At 39.4% G+C, this 15,744-nt stretch overlaps 1 protein-coding gene across 1 annotated transcript in view; it reads left to right on the forward strand.

Moving 5' to 3' along the window:
* The first annotated feature begins 579 nt into the window (after nt 1-579).
* The window catches only part of CFAP44 (cilia and flagella associated protein 44), a 140,996-nt gene continuing 125,831 nt past the window's right edge, over nt 580-15,744 (forward strand). The window contains exons 1-5 of the mRNA XM_081796961.1: nt 580-1,144; nt 7,520-7,638; nt 11,182-11,319; nt 11,838-11,997; nt 15,546-15,708. Of these exons, the coding sequence (XP_081653087.1) occupies nt 7,539-7,638; nt 11,182-11,319; nt 11,838-11,997; nt 15,546-15,708 (561 nt within the window). The 5' untranslated portion in view covers nt 580-1,144; nt 7,520-7,538. The remainder of the gene's footprint in view (nt 1,145-7,519; nt 7,639-11,181; nt 11,320-11,837; nt 11,998-15,545; nt 15,709-15,744) is intronic.

The raw sequence follows: 15,744 nt of genomic DNA on the forward strand, positions 1-15,744 counted from the left end.
TTTTTTTAAGTTTTTATTTAAATTCCAGTTAGTTAACATACAGGATAATACTAGTTTCAGGTGTACAAGGTAGCCATTTTAAAACAATGTTTGGTAACCAGTGACTTTAGGTACTTAAAATTCAGTACTGACCGCTGGCTGCACCACAGAGCAGCTAAAGAGCAAATTGCTAGGGGCGCCTGGGTGTCTCAACTGATTGGGCGTCCAACTTCGGCTTGGGTCATGATCCTGGGGTCCCGGGATCGAGTCCCTGCGTCTGTCTCCCTGCTCGGTGGGGAGCCTGCTTCTCCTTCTCCCTCTGCTGTCTTCCACCCCAGCCGGATTAGGAGCTCCTTGCAGGCAGGAACCGTGTCCACTTTGTATCCACAGCGTCTAGCTCTATGCCTGCCAATGCTAGTCACTTCAGTGTTTGTTGAACTGATCCGTAGGAAAGACGGAGAACGCTGGTTCAGCCTTCAAGAAGTCCGTCTGCCTCACAAGCTCTGCCTGCTTGTGCTCTCTCTCTCTCTCTCAAATAAATAAAAATCTTTGAAAAAAATCTTAAAAAAAAAGAGCAAATTGCTAAATCGAGAAATCTGTCAAGGTAGGCCTATACTTTGTGCGCCCAGCGACATGAGACCAAGGATCCCACAACATAAAATCATTTCCTTGTAAAAGCCAACAGAGATAACAGAGGAAAATAAACAACTCAATAAAAAAGGCTCGCGATGTATCCTTGCGGATGATAGTGTGCTATCTGGGTCCCTTTGGGCCATTGTTTATTAACCGTCAGGTATCTAAGTACTCAAAAGTCATTTTGTTTATCAATATAACATTCTTGGGATAATTATAATAACATAAACTGTATATAAAACTAAAAGGGGATAATAACCTGATAGAATGTTGGGCTTTTCTGTTTGGCTCGAACCCGAGTCACGTGCCTGGAAACAGCCGCGACCAAAGGCCGAGTTAAATTAGAGGGTCTCAGGGCCCCCGCCGGGGAATTTCCCCCTGAAAGCCACCTCCAGGCAGCGCATGCGCCTCATGGCCCATCCGGCTCCGCCTGCCGGGAGGCGGGGCGGCGTTGCCTGGTGACCGCAGTAAACCGAGACCTGGGGTTGACGCTGGGACTAGGAACCCGCGGCGGCGGCGGTCGGTGCCTTGGGTAAGTTTGGAGCCGGGCAGCAGGGCAGTTCCCACAGCCTCCCCCTCAAATCTTTTAGCGAATCAGGGAGTAGGGAACCCCACTTGGACTTCTCGAAGGCTGAACCAGCGTTCTCCAGGCTCGCTGAGAAGTCCGTCTTTCCTACGGATCAGTTCAACAAACACTGAAGTGACTAGCATTGGCAGGCATAGAGCTAGACGCTGTGGATACAAAGTGGACACGGTTCCTGCCTGCAAGGAGCTCCTAATCCGGCTGGGGTGGAAGACAGCAGACCCCAGGAGTGCCAGTTAGATGGCTCTAAGCCGGAAGCAGGGAGTCTGGTGAGAAAGTGCCTGGGTTCTGGGGTCAAGCCAACCAGCTCGCCCCACACTTAGCTGTGTGACACCTGTCAAGTTGACCCCTCTGGACTTCAGCTTCCTAATATCTAAAAAGAAAGATGATAATGCTTACTTCATGGGGTTCTTGTTACAATTAAATAGGATATTGCAGGTAACGTAGGTAGCACATTCATGGCACGCAGTACGTGCAGAATAAATACTTGTTGCACACAAGTAGATATAGTAGCATACACGTACTCACTGTGTCCAGTCCATCGTGAGTTGTCTCAGGTGGCTACTAAGGCTTTTGAGAAGAAGGGACTAAGGAAGGGCTAGGAAGCGGGAAGTGACTGGAGATGAGCTACAGACCCAAAGATGAGGGACCTTTGTGCCACGCCAGGGAAGCTGAATTCTTATTCTGTGGCAATGAGGAGCCATTATAGGTTTCAAACAGGAAGAGTAGCACATTAAAGCTGTGTTTTGGAACTACAAGAGGCAGGGTAGAAATGGACTAGAGAAGGGAGAGACAAGGTATGAGGCTGTGGTGATTGTACAGGTGAGACCACACAACCAGACGAAGGTGGTGACAGTGGGAGTAGAAGGGAGAGGATGAATTCAAAGGGCTCAATGACTGTTCACTTGGCAACGGGACATAGAAACCAACTGCATGGGTGAGCGAGAGGGAAGGATTCAGAGTAATTGCTCTGCTTTCTCATCTGGAAATTGCACCTAATCATAGAGTTGTTTTGAGAAATATGTGAAACAGTATGTGCAGAATCTTTAGAAGTGTGTTTGACACATGATAAACATTCAGAATACATGGAATATTATTATTCTTTGCACAGTGGTGTTTTACATTGTTAAGTAAAAGCTGAGCATCTGCTTTAAACGACAATCTCTGAGTCTTAACATGGCCAGCTCTGGCACACAGTGTCCGAGTTTGTGCGACTGAAGACTGACCCTGGAATCTGGGGAATGAATCTAAGTAATGTCAGTTTAGGGGCCACTCCATCTGGTTTCCAGCAAACCTCCTTCAAGCAACACATGCCTTTGCACCACTGTGTGCTATGATTTTTTTTTTTCTTTATATTTCCTCAGGGTTGACTCAAAACTTGATAGTCTACTCAATGAGTTGGTTAACGGAATTAGCCATAGGCTGGATCAATGAATCTGAATCTAATAAAAGTACATTTAAGATAGTTCTGCAAATAGAATCCAAACCTAACTAGTTCAGTTGTATGAGATGGGACATAGTTGAGAACACACAAGGTATGGTGTAGTCATTCTGGTTGGTTACACGCTGATTATGATGAGTCAGTATATGATGAGCCTACCACCCCCCAACCCTGGAAGATAATGCAATATTAGGCTGCCTTAAAGGCATATAATGTTCCCAAGAGGTAGAGTAACAGTTCATCCCTTTTGGAAAATGCCTAGATCCTTAAAAGAAGATACAAAATTGGGAGGGATATTTAATGCATTGGGAATGAACTTCTTGAGCTATCAGGATGCTGAAAAGAATTGAAACCAGGTTAGTGAGAAGTAATGGAAAGAATTGGGATGCTGTAGCTGGAAAAGAGAGGATCTAGGGAGAAAAGTAAAGTAGCTACAATTATTTGAGTGGTTATGGTACACAGGAAAACTTGTTGTATATGTCCCCAGAAGAACAAGGGCCAAATGGATCCAAGTTGCAGGGAGGCAGATTTCAGCTTAGTATAAAATGAATGAAGAACTAGAGCTGAGCATTAACAGTATGTGCTTACTCGCTAACTTGAAATGTTTAAATTGAAGCTGACTGATCATCTCTTGAAGTGTTCCTTCATTTGTTCATTTACTAAGGAATGAATGAAATTATCCTTTCAACCATTTTACATACTGAGTGCTTATGGTGTCAGGCACTGTTCTTAAAGCTCTACTGTATTAACTCAGTGAGATCTCAGAACAACCTTATGAAGTAGGTACTGAACTTTACAGATGAGAAAACCAAGGCACAGAGAGGTTAAACACCTGTTTAACACCTCACAGGAGGTGTAAGAGGGAGAGCCAGGCTGTTAGCACAGTCAGGCAGACTCTAGCCAGTTCTCAGCCTGACCACCACACTAGACTGCTTCTCTAATGGTGCTGAGCTTAATGTTGTAGATGTGTGACTTTCACTGGGTGGGAGGTTGGACTAGATAAGAACTCTTTCAACTCTCTGAAGATTCCATGTCACATTTATTGAACCCTGGCTGTATTGGAGAGAATTTGTAGTAATTATGGTAAGAACAACTACCATTTTTGAATATCTACTGTGTGCTTTATATAAACCCCTGGTCCTTAACCCCGGTTTCTTATCTTTGGCTTCACAAAAGAATTACCTAGGGAGTGAGAGCCTGAGAATGATATGCTTTGAAAGTTTTCTGAGTGATTCTAAAGTGCCGCTGGTGTTGAGAACAATGGGTATAAAAGATCTCATTTAATACTTACAATGACTCTGCCAGACAACCTTATTTATCATCCTCATTTTACATATAAAAGGACTAAGAGTTAAGGGATGCTAGGGACTTGGCCCTTGGCCAAGCTAACCTTTATCCTTGGTCAAACTAGGAGGTGAACTCAAGCCATTCTAGCTCCAAAACCTCACCAGGTTACAGTACAACTTCCCAATCCTTTATTCTAAACAACCTAAACCTAACCAACCAACCAAACAAATAAAAACCACCTTATTCCATCTTACCAATTATATTGCTAAGCTCCAGAAGATCAGGAGCCCCTCCTACCTTACCTGCTCAATTGCCTTTCACAGGTTCTTCAGCCACCCTTTCTGAACCAGAAAAACTGAGACAAGATCTCAATATTTTTTGTAGAGTATTGCTAGTTCAGAACACTGGGAAAATTCCTTGGGTTTCAGTATTTTCTTCCATACTGCTCACAACCTGATTGTAACTGTGTTTGTGATATTAAAATTTATTGCATGGTCATATTAGCCACTTGAGGAATATATTGTTTATAATAGTGTGGGATAAAGAGTATACTTTTGTCTTGACACCAGTTTACCTTTGGTTGGGTTTTAAACCCTTTGTTTACAGAATGGTGTTACCATAATGGTTACCATATTTGTTACCATAATTTTTTACCATAATTGTTTCTTATTCACTTTATAATAAAGTTATAAGTAAATTTATTAGGTCTTACAAGCTCTTTATTAGACTATATACATCCTGTTAATATTCAGTTACAATATGTTAAAAATAAATGTATTTGGAAAAGAGAAGACTAAAGGATAGAAAATGATCTCATGAAGCTTTTATTGGTAGGAAGCAGAAAAGAAAACTATGAGATTGAAATCATTGAGAGGTACTTGACCTACCATTGCTGGCTTTGAAGGGGGCCGTGAGCCACGTGGCCTCTGGAAGCTTAGAACAACTCTGGGCCTACAGCCAACAAGAAAACAGGGACTTTCGTCCTACAACCACATGGAACTGAATTCTCCCAATAATCTAAATAAGTCTAGAAATAGAGTTTTCCCCAGAGCCTGCAGAACTGAAAATAGCTCTGCCAACACTTTGTTTTGACCTTCTGAAACTCAGAGAAGCAGCTGAGTGTGCCTGGATTTCTGACCCACAGAAGTGTGAGATAAGAAATGGGTGTTATTTTAAGCTGTGAAATTTGTATGAGGGCAATAGAAAACTAAAGCAATACCTGTTTATAGACTGAGGTGTTACTGAAGTTTGCAGGCTAACAGTTTTCTCTCAGTTCTTAACTGATTAGTAACGACAGAATATCAGTTTACTTTGACTGGCAAACCCAGGGCCTACTCTGCTCTACTTATTTAGGGCCTGCGTCACGACAACTTAGAGAATAGTGTATTTTCTTTCCAATAGTTTACATGTTGATTTTTATCAAGGAAACTTTTAGTTATAGTTGCTCTTTGGTCAGGACTTTCAGACCATGCTTGTTCTAGTCAGCTTCGGATCTGGATCAGTGGTTTAGAAAAGCTGATTCTGAGACTATATTAAAAGAGAATTGTCAATTTCTTCTTCCTAGATTGTAAAGTATTTAAGGTCAAGGACTCTATTGCTCATTTTTGTATACTCTGCAATGCCTGGCATTATACCATTTGATGTAAGTGTGCTCAGTAGTTTTAAGAATTGAATTGGTAAATGTTTGTAGCTACCTAAAAAAGTTTACCCACGGTGTAGGATAATGCGCAACCAAGGTGCAATAACTGATATTAGCTTGCAATATTGATTTTTTTGCAATATTGATTTTTAAAAATATTTCATTATTACAATTATTTAATTATTTTCAAGTCAATGACTTGTATAAATGTAGAAAGCAAGTCTGCATATCCAAACTGGAAGGAAAAAGAAATATACAGGATGATAGAATTGGGATTTTAAATTAAGATTTTTCTATCATTTGATTCCTACAAACTTCCCAATCCCAGTGGGCATATATTTTACAATCAGGTGAGAGAAAGGAAGGAAGGAAGGAAAAGAGGGAGGAAGAAAGAAGAAAGGGAGAACAACTAAGGAAACAACAACAACAACACACACACTTTTTAAAAGGTAAAACATCATCTTGGTAACCCAGAAAAATGGCCCCAAAGTGCTAAACAAAATGTAATAACCTAAGTGTCATTTTAGGACCTATCTTTCCTGATAATAGCTTTTAAGAAAACATTTGGACCCTGCAATGTTGTCTCCCAAATCAACACAGGGCAGCATTATGATGTCACTGCAAGAAAGCAGATGGAATGACCCCCAAGGTGGGGGGTGAAAGGAGGTGGTGGTCACACCGCCCTCTCCACTGGCCATATAGTGTGTATCCTATCTGCTCTGGGCAAACTAGCCTTTCTGCAGATACCAGGAAGGGGGGATAATGCACTAGTTCAATTAATTCTCATAGCAGCCTTGTAAGTTGTGTTTACTTCACTCCCATTTACAGCTGAGGGATTCATATAAACGTTATGCGGCAAAACCGAGATTCAAACCTGAATCGCAGCACGAATCTGAGTCAGATAGAACTGCTGTCCTCTTCTGCCTGCCAGCCCTGCCATAAGAGAGTGAGGATATGAGGATATATGTGGTGTTCAGTGTGGAGAAGCAGAGACTTACAAGGAGGATACAGCAGGTGCTTTCAAAGACAAAGAGCTGCACTAGAGGGAGGACAGGGAAAATCTGCTGTGTCACTTCCCTCCTCAAAATCTTTCAGTGGCTTTCAGTTGCCATAGAAATAAGTTGTAAACTCCTTAGCAAAAGCTTAGAGACGGTTCTGTAATCTGCTACCGGCGTCCTCTTCACCGCCCATTTCACTCTCACACTCACAACAGACTGCTTTCAGCCCTTCACAGATAACAGCTCTCTCTCTCAAGTTCCCTCTGCCTAATACGCTCTGTCTGTTCTAGGCCTGGCCAACCTCTACTCATCACTCTTGTCTCAAACACCTCTTCCTGAACCCGAGGACATGGGTTAGTCATCTTGCTAGACATGCCCACAGGACCCTATTCTTTCCTTTTTGTAGCACTTATTGTATTTTAATTGATCGTTTAATATCTATCTATCTAAACAACAAGCTCCACAAAGAATCACATCTCTAGTTCAGTACCATAATTTAGCATCTACCATAGGACTTGATACACAGCAGGTGCCCTGAACAAATATTTAAAAATTGAAGTTAATTAGTAACACTAGAGGAATTAAATGATGGAATGATGGGAAGAGGAAATGGAGGGGATGAACCAAAAGGATGGCAGGGGGTTAACTTTAATGATGGAATGTTTAGACAAAAGATGGACTGGAATGGCATTTCACTGCGGAGCATTTTGCTGCAGACTTTCGGAAAATCAGAGGGCACCGTGGTAAGTTGGCCTGTAAAAAGGGACGATCTGACTATATTCTGCCGTTCTGCAGAGGTCTCTGCTGGTGGCTGTACCTCCTGCCGATGGAGTCATCTTGGACACTGTGCAAACATACAATTAGCAACACACATGGTGTTTGGTGCTTGTGGAATTTGTTAGAGGAAAAATATCTGTAAATGATTTTTATTTCACAGCTGTTCCCTTTCTCGGTCTCAGTTTTGTGCTTACAGAGGAAATGAAGGAACCAGGTGATCAGGATACTGAGCGGGGGAGATTAGATAGATCAAAGAGTGATGGGAAGCGGTCTCAGAGCTCCTTGAAGTCTGCATCAAGATGTAAGTAAAGATTATAATATACACTTAGGTTTTTATCATTAAATTTAGGTAAGATCGCTGTTAAAGAGTATTTAAGTTTATACAACAGAAATAGTTTACTTGTTTAACTCTATTACTAAATTCTAAGTTCTTTAAGAGCAGAGACTGTGTTTTAACCATTTAATGTCCAGTTCCTGGCCCATAGAAGTTGCATGCAAAAGAATGAAACTGGACCACTTTCTTACACCATATACAAAAATGAACTCAAAATGGATTAAAGACCTAAATGTGAGACCTGAAACCATAAAACTCCTAGAAGGAAATATAGGCAGTAATTTCTTTGGCAGTGGCCATAGCCACATTTTTCTAGATAGGTCTCCTAAGGCAAGGGAAACAAAAGCAAAAATAAACCATTGGGACTATATCAAAATAGAAAGCTTTTGCACAGTAAAGGACAATGTTAACAAAACCAGAAGGCAATCCATTGAATGGGAGAAGATATTTGCAAATGATATATCCAATAAGGGATTAATATCTGAAATATATAAAGAACTTATGCAACTCAACACCAAAAAATCGAAACAACCTGATTTAAAAATGGGCAGAGGACCTGAATACATATTTTTCCAAAGAAGACATGCAGATGGCCAACAGACACATGAAGAGTTGCTCAGCATCACTCATAAGGGAAATGCAAAACAAAACCACAATGAGATATCTCCTCACACTTGTCAGAATGGCTAGAATCAAAAAGGCAAGAAACAACAAGTGTTGGTGAGGATGTGGAGAAAAAGGAACCCTTGTGGTCTGTCAGTGGGAATGTAAATTGGTGCAGCCACTGTGGAAAACACTATGGAGGTTCCCTAAAAATTTAAAAATGGAAATACCATCGATCCAATAATTCCACTACTGGGTATTTACCCAAAGAAAATAAAAACACTAACTTGAAAAGATCTATGCATCCCTATATTTATTGAAGCATTATTTACAATAGCCAAGATATGGAAATGACCCAAGTGTCCAGTGATAGAGAAGACGTGGTATATATATATATATATATATATATATATATATATATATATATATATGTATATGTATATTATTCTATTATACCATTTGCAAATGATATATCCAAATATGGACCTAGAGGGTATTATGCTAAGTAAAATAAGTTAGAGAAAAACAAATACTATATGATTTCATTTATATGTGAAATCTAAAAAGAAAGCAAATGAATAAACAAATAAAAAGCAGAACCAGCTAATCATGGGATTACTATAGCTACAAGGTATAGCTTTTACTGTCTTATTTAAATTTTATGAATTTGAATGTTTTTAACACTAACTTTTCCCAGTAAAGTCCATTATGAAACAAAAAACTAAATAAATTATTAAAAAGCAGAATCAGACCTATAAATATTGAGAACAAACTGATGATTGCCAGAGGGGAAAGGGGTGGGAGTATGGGCAAAATGGGTGAAAGAGAGTGGGATACAGGCTTCCAGTTAGGAATGAATAAGTCAAGAAATAAAAGGTACAGCACAGGGAATATATTGTAATAGGGTTTATGGTGACAGATAGTTGATAAACTTGTAGTGAGCATAGAATAATGTATAGATAAGTTGAATCATTATGTCATACACCTGAAACAAATGTAACATTGTGTGTCAACTATAATAAAAAAGAAAGAAAAAATAGAAGAAAATTTGAGGAATTGTGTAAAAGGATTTTTAAAAGCTTGCTCTTTCTAATGGGGCATCATGGTGTTAGGTGTCTTAGTGGAGTCTTGACTTTTGTAGTTCTAATCCTAAATATAGTTTCAGAAATATAATTTTGATTATTCACCTAGAGGAGACCTGGGGAAATCAATTCATTTACAAAATTTACATTAAACTATTTCAATGTATCTGAGGCATATCTCTTAAATCCATAGTTTATCCACATCATGTTTTATTTGAGATGTTTATCTCCTCTTGCTTGGACTCTTACAACAAGGATTTCCACTCAAGCCTTCCTTTTCAAGTCTCTCCATACTACCACTAGAATTATCTTTCCAAAAAATATGGTTATGTCACTGTCTCCAAAAATGTTAGTTTGCTTCTCTCTTGATTTTCCATTTCCACTTTTCTCCACTCCTTAATTTCTGACACAGGATTACCTACTTTTTGGTTTCCAGTCCTTTGCTGCATTTTCCTGAATGGATGGATTTAATAATAATGACCCTTTGTCTAGCACTGCCTCAGGATCTCCCCTTCTTATATTAGACCCTTGTAGGGGCAGGCCTGGCCTGGTCCTGTTGTTCAGCTCATAAATTCACACATTGTGGTTCTTAGGCTCCCAAAAGATAATGTCAAGTAATTTGCTGATATCCTGAAACCTTTTATCTTGGTGCTGTGAGCAGAGGTCTCTCTTCTGGTTTGGCCACGTACCTGGTAGCTCCCCCATCCACTCTCTCTCTTTCTCTCTTTTTTTTGGCCTGGAGACCTGGAAAGATTTTGGTCTCTTCTACTTTCAGAAATGTTTTGTGTAGACTTATTATTTCTTCCTTAATGTTTGGTAAAATTCACCAGTGAAGTATGTTGGCCTGTAATTTTCTTTCTTTTTTTTTTTTTATTTTTTATTTATTTTATTTTATTATTTTTTTTTTTCTTTCTTTCTTTTTTTTTAAAGATTTTTATTTATTTATTCATGAGAGACAGAGAGAGAGAGAGGCAGAGGGAGAAGCAGGCTCCCAAGGAGCAGAGAGCCCGATGCGGGACTCGATCCCAGGACCCTGGGATCATGACCTGAGCCGAAGGCAGACGCTCAACCATCTGAGCCACCCAGGCACCCGCCTGTAATTTTCTTAATGGGAAAATTTTTAATGAATTCAATTTCTTTAATAAACACAAGGTTGTTTAGTTCTTCTTTTGTAAGTTTTGTAACTTTGTATGTTTCATAGAATTGTACATTTCTTTTAAATTGTAAAATTTGTTGGTATAACTCTAGGTTGTATTTTCATTCCTGATGTTGGAGATTTGTATGGTCTCTCTTTCTTCTTGATTGGTCTAGCTAGGAGTTTCTCCATTTGGTCGATCTTGTCAAAGAGTAAGATTTTGGTTTTGCTAATTTTCTCTATTGTTTGTTTGCCTTTTATTTAATTGATTCTTGCTTTCACTTTTGTTATTTCTATCATTTCACTTTATTTTCTTATTGCTTTTTCTAGATTCTTGAGGTAGAGCTTTAGGTCATTGAGTCTTGACTTTTCTTCTTTTCTTATATGTGTACAAAAACTAGAAATTTCCCTCTAAGCATTGCCTTAGTTGCATCCCACAAATTTGACATGTTATATTTTAATTACCATTTAGTTTGAAATATTTTTAAATTTCCCTGTTGATTTCTCCTTGACCCATACTTTATTCTTAAATGTTCTTTGATTTCCAAATATTTGTAGGTTTTCCAGATATCTTATCATAGTTTATTTTTACTTTACTTCAGTTGTAATCAGAAAATATTAGTTACTTTGGAAATTAGGAAATGTTTAATTCAAAATGTAGAAATTATTAAAACAAATTACTTTTAATAGCTGCTGTGAGAGAGGATGCCACAGATGAGACATTTATTGAAGGCAGAGAATCATATTTAGAGGATGATGATTATGATATGGAACATTTGGAAGGAAGTTCAAGTTCATTTCAAGATGACTATGTGGATAACATTGGAGGTAAGTATTATTAGTTTTCTATCAGTAATAGTAACTGTTTTAAAGACAAATTGCCCAAATTGAATAGTTACAAATTCGTAGAAATAAAAACTTGCAGGATGTGTCTGGGTGATAAAAGGAAAAGCATGGAACATACTTTAACAGGGTGATTTAGCAGCTCTGTAGCTATATATTACATTTCTGAGGATCACATTCAAGACTCTCAGACTTGGTTTTTTGGGGAGTAGGATGCTCTAAGGAGTGCTCCATCCCAGACTGGGGAATTATAACTCACCCTTGGGACTGATTAGGAGTTGCTCTTTGAGACTGCAGAGACCATGACCAGAGATCTGCCTTCACCCTGATGCACACAGGCATGTTGGTTCTCCCTCCCATATGCTCACTGGTGGGTGGCATCCCACCCTGGTAGTACTTCCTGCTCAACTGTTGCAGGCTAGGTACATTCCTCCTGTCTTTGTGAAATACAATTTTAGGATTCACCAGACGCTCTTCTTAGTTAAAATATTTTAACTTTTTAGAATCTCAGTATATGGAAGCCCCTGCTCCAACCTCAGAAGAGGCGGAGGAGAAAGTTAAGAAGAAAATCTCGGCGAACTTCTTCTACAATTATGTGGAGCTTGTTTCGATGCCTTTTGTGACTCCGGATTCGAACATACCACTGGATCTTCTCACACTTGTGTATCCACTCCAGTTATATGTGTATAATTTTTGGATTTCAGCTTCTTAGGTCAGGGGTCGGCAAACTAGCCGTACATGCACAAAATTTGGCCTCTCCCCGCCGAGCAGGGAGCCCGATGAGGGACTTGATCCCGGGACTCCAGGATCATGACCTGAGCCGAAGGCAGTGGCTTAACCAACTGAGCCACCCAGGTGCCCCTCAAATAACCAGTTTTAAATTGGTCTGGAGAGTAAGAGTCCATGAAAAAAATTAAAGGTGGGGATAATCAACAAGAAGATTTAGGGTCTGCTCTCACTGTACGATATTAGGTTTGTCAGGTGGAGTTGGGAGATTTCCATTCATGCTCTTGGCTCGCAATTTAGTATGCTTACCTTCAGAGGGGTGGTGGTGATGACCACATGGCCTCTTAGACAAGGTGTGCTTAAAGAGGAGGGCCATGTACTTCCCGGCTCCAGTTTTGCTTTTTATGTAAAAATAGAACATGTGATTATAGTTTTCTGTTTCAACCCCAGGTGTACCTAAAACTAATTCCCCCTGAATCTTTTTTTTTTTTTTTTTAAAGATTTTATTTATTTATTTGACAGAGAGAGACACAGCGAGAGAGGGAACACAAGCAGGCGGAGTGGGAGAGGGAGAAGCAGGCTCCCTGCAGAACAGGGAGCCCGATGTGGGACTCGATCCCAGAACCCTGGGATCATGACCTGAGCCGAAGGCAGTCACTCAACCGACTGAGCCACCCAGGCACCCTCCCCCTGAATCTTATAACTTGGAGTTTTCTCTCCTGAAGACTTTTTGCATATGTGATCTTTGGACAAGTTGCTGATAAAAGTTATGCTGTTGCCTTTCTTCTAGCCTATTTGTTTTAAATGAGGTGGTTTATCAGAGTCGCCCTGAAGCTTTTCCTGAAATACACATAGTCTGGTACCTTTCCTGGACCTACTGCATTATATCCGTGGGGAGAGGGACTTGGGGACTTGTCGTCTGAAAAGGCTTCCCAGGTACTTTTGATTGTGTCGTCTTCTCCGAGCCCCCAGTACTGGGGACTTGCTGCTCCAGGATACAGGGATCTCAGTATTGGAGAGATATGCCTAGATTCCAAATAATAAGAGTCAGAGTGACCTTGACTTTTGACTCAAGGTATGAATTGCTTATATTTATGCTGGATGAGTGGCTATGTAACCTATAGACGTTTTGTGAACCCTTTCAACACCAGGGAAGTCACAAAGTAGCTTATCCCATTTTTGGATAGCTTACATTATTAGCTTTTCTAGACCTTGAATCAAAAGCTGCCTCTTTGGAACATCTCCCACTCCCCCTGCTTGTGTTCCCTCTCTCGCTGTCTCTCTCTCTCTCTGTCAAAAAAAAAAAAATCTTTAAAAAATATCACCTAAACCATAGCATAATTTATATAAGACATAATTAAATGCAATTTTATTTTTTTTAAAGATTTTATTTATTTATTTATTTGTCAGAGAGGGAGAGCACAAACAGGGGGAGTGGCAGGCAGAGGGAGAAGCAGGCTTCCCGCTGAGCAAGGAGCCCAATGTAGGACTCAGTCCCAGGACCCTGGGATCATGACCTGAGCCAAAGGCAGATGCTTAACCAACTGAAGCACGCAGGCGTCCCTTAAATGCAATTTTAAAGTGAGGGTCCTAGATGCCCAAGAACAGTGAAGGCCCTGGGTCTCTGATAGGAAGTTAATAAGACGCAAGCCAGAAGAGAGGATGGGATAAAACAGAGAGGAGTTGAAGGTATAGCAGAACATAATTTAACATCGTCAAAGCTCTGGTTAGTGGCTCCCGCTGTTCTCTGAGGTTAAAAGAGAAGGATCGGGCCCTAGTTATACAGTAATTAACTACTTAATCCAACAGACATTTATCGAATGCCTAAGGCTCAAGACACTGCACTCGGCACTCTGGGAAATAGAGATGACCTGCGAGAAGAAGCAGGCTGTGATTTGGAAGGGGAGAGTTTGGGAAGTAACAATCTTACCCATTCTGCATCGGAGAGCAGCGGCAAGTAGAAGGGAGTCGCCCCCCACCCCAAAATTAGAGATGATAATATCAGATAAATGATCACATGTGTGATCCCCAACCGCCACCCAAGTTAGTGAAGAGATGGTAGCCTACTTCTACGCTCATAGCTATAGACGTAGCTTTTAGCCCTCCAAAGTGTTACACTGGCACCTGGGAACCGAGACAGGAGAGAAGGAAGGAAAGGTGAGAACAGCAGTTTGGGGAAAGGGAAAAGGAGGGAGGGTAGGTGAAGCCTCCTGCCCCGTACCAGGCTCTGTGAAGATAAAGAGCCTGTGGTTCCCACTCTTTATTTGTAAGGAGGCCTCAGGTAGTTTCCGTGAGGCCTGGATAGCTTCAGCAAGATCCCTGGATCACACATTTATTTGTGCTTTTATATAAAATTCAGTTTTAGGTGTTTATATTTTTATTAAATTGATAAAATTCCTTTTTCTTGAACGGATCAAAAGCCCTGAAATGTTCTCTCTCTTTTTCAACTTAACTCTTAGGCAATGAGCTATGTATAGTTATATATAGTTGGTTGTAATTTGTATATACTTCACAATTCGAATTGCATTAAAATTTTCTCTTTTTTACAATTGTAGATATTCTTCTTGTTAAAAATTCTACATAGTTTCTTTCTCTAAAAATATTCACTTACAAATAAGGGTAAACTTCTAAAATCAGAATTTATTTTTTAAAGAAGGGCCCAAGAAATAAAGATTTCTCCAATGATCCTTTAATTTTTGTGTTCAACAGTGAGTTCTTAGAAAATACGAATCCATCTACTTAAGATACACTATGTAATATATTTCTTTTGCAAACTATATTTTTTGTAGATTAATCTCATTTACTTACTACATTTATATCTTGGGTTATATTAATTTGAACTTGAATGTAGTAACAATGTACATTTAAGAGATGTTTTATAAAAACTTAGATTATTTTAACCTCTATATTGAATTAGTTCAGATTTACTCTATAGCATAAATGTGCGTGCACACACACACACACACTCATCCACACACCTGTACATACTAATGAGCTCAGAAAGGAAATGTTAGCATATTTATTATACATATTTATATACTATATATTATTTAGTCCATTTTCATAATTTGTTCATATGAATTAAATTTCAATTATATTTATGTGGATTTATTATATTAGTCAGATTGTCACTGGTTTGTCAGAACTTTAAAACATTCTGTCAGAATTTTAAACATCTTGCCTTTCAACATCAAGGAAGAGGCCTATATAATACTTTTACTTTTATAAAATTAATCTGCTTTCAGGATCTCCCTAAGAAAATTAAAATATTGATTAAATCAGAGTATAAGAATTTTCACCTCATTTAAAAACAAAGTTGCATTAGTAATAAATAAAAACTCCGGGTTTCAAAGTAAAATTCCACTACTTCAACACTGAACCTTTGTCTAATGTCACAACTTTTCAAACGTGTTTATTTCATTAGGTTTCCTGTCTCTCGGATGTTTACTTTGTTTCACTTCTTTTCCTTAACAACTTTTCCTCAGTCATTCCTTTGGTTATGACTGCAGAAAGCGGGCCAACCTACAACTTCTGGACAGCAATACTGTGATGTACATAGCTGGGAACCAGCTGATCCTTCTGAATTTGAAAACCAAGGAACAGATGTACCTGCGAAGTAGCAGTGGGAGAGGAATTGGTGTCATTGGGGTATGCTGGTAGTGACTTAGGAAAAAAAAATCTGTC

This window comes from Leptonychotes weddellii, chromosome 1 (assembly GCF_054177405.1).
Source record: "Leptonychotes weddellii isolate Sample4059 chromosome 1, ASM5417740v2, whole genome shotgun sequence".
Lineage (NCBI taxonomy): Eukaryota > Metazoa > Chordata > Mammalia > Carnivora > Phocidae > Leptonychotes > Leptonychotes weddellii.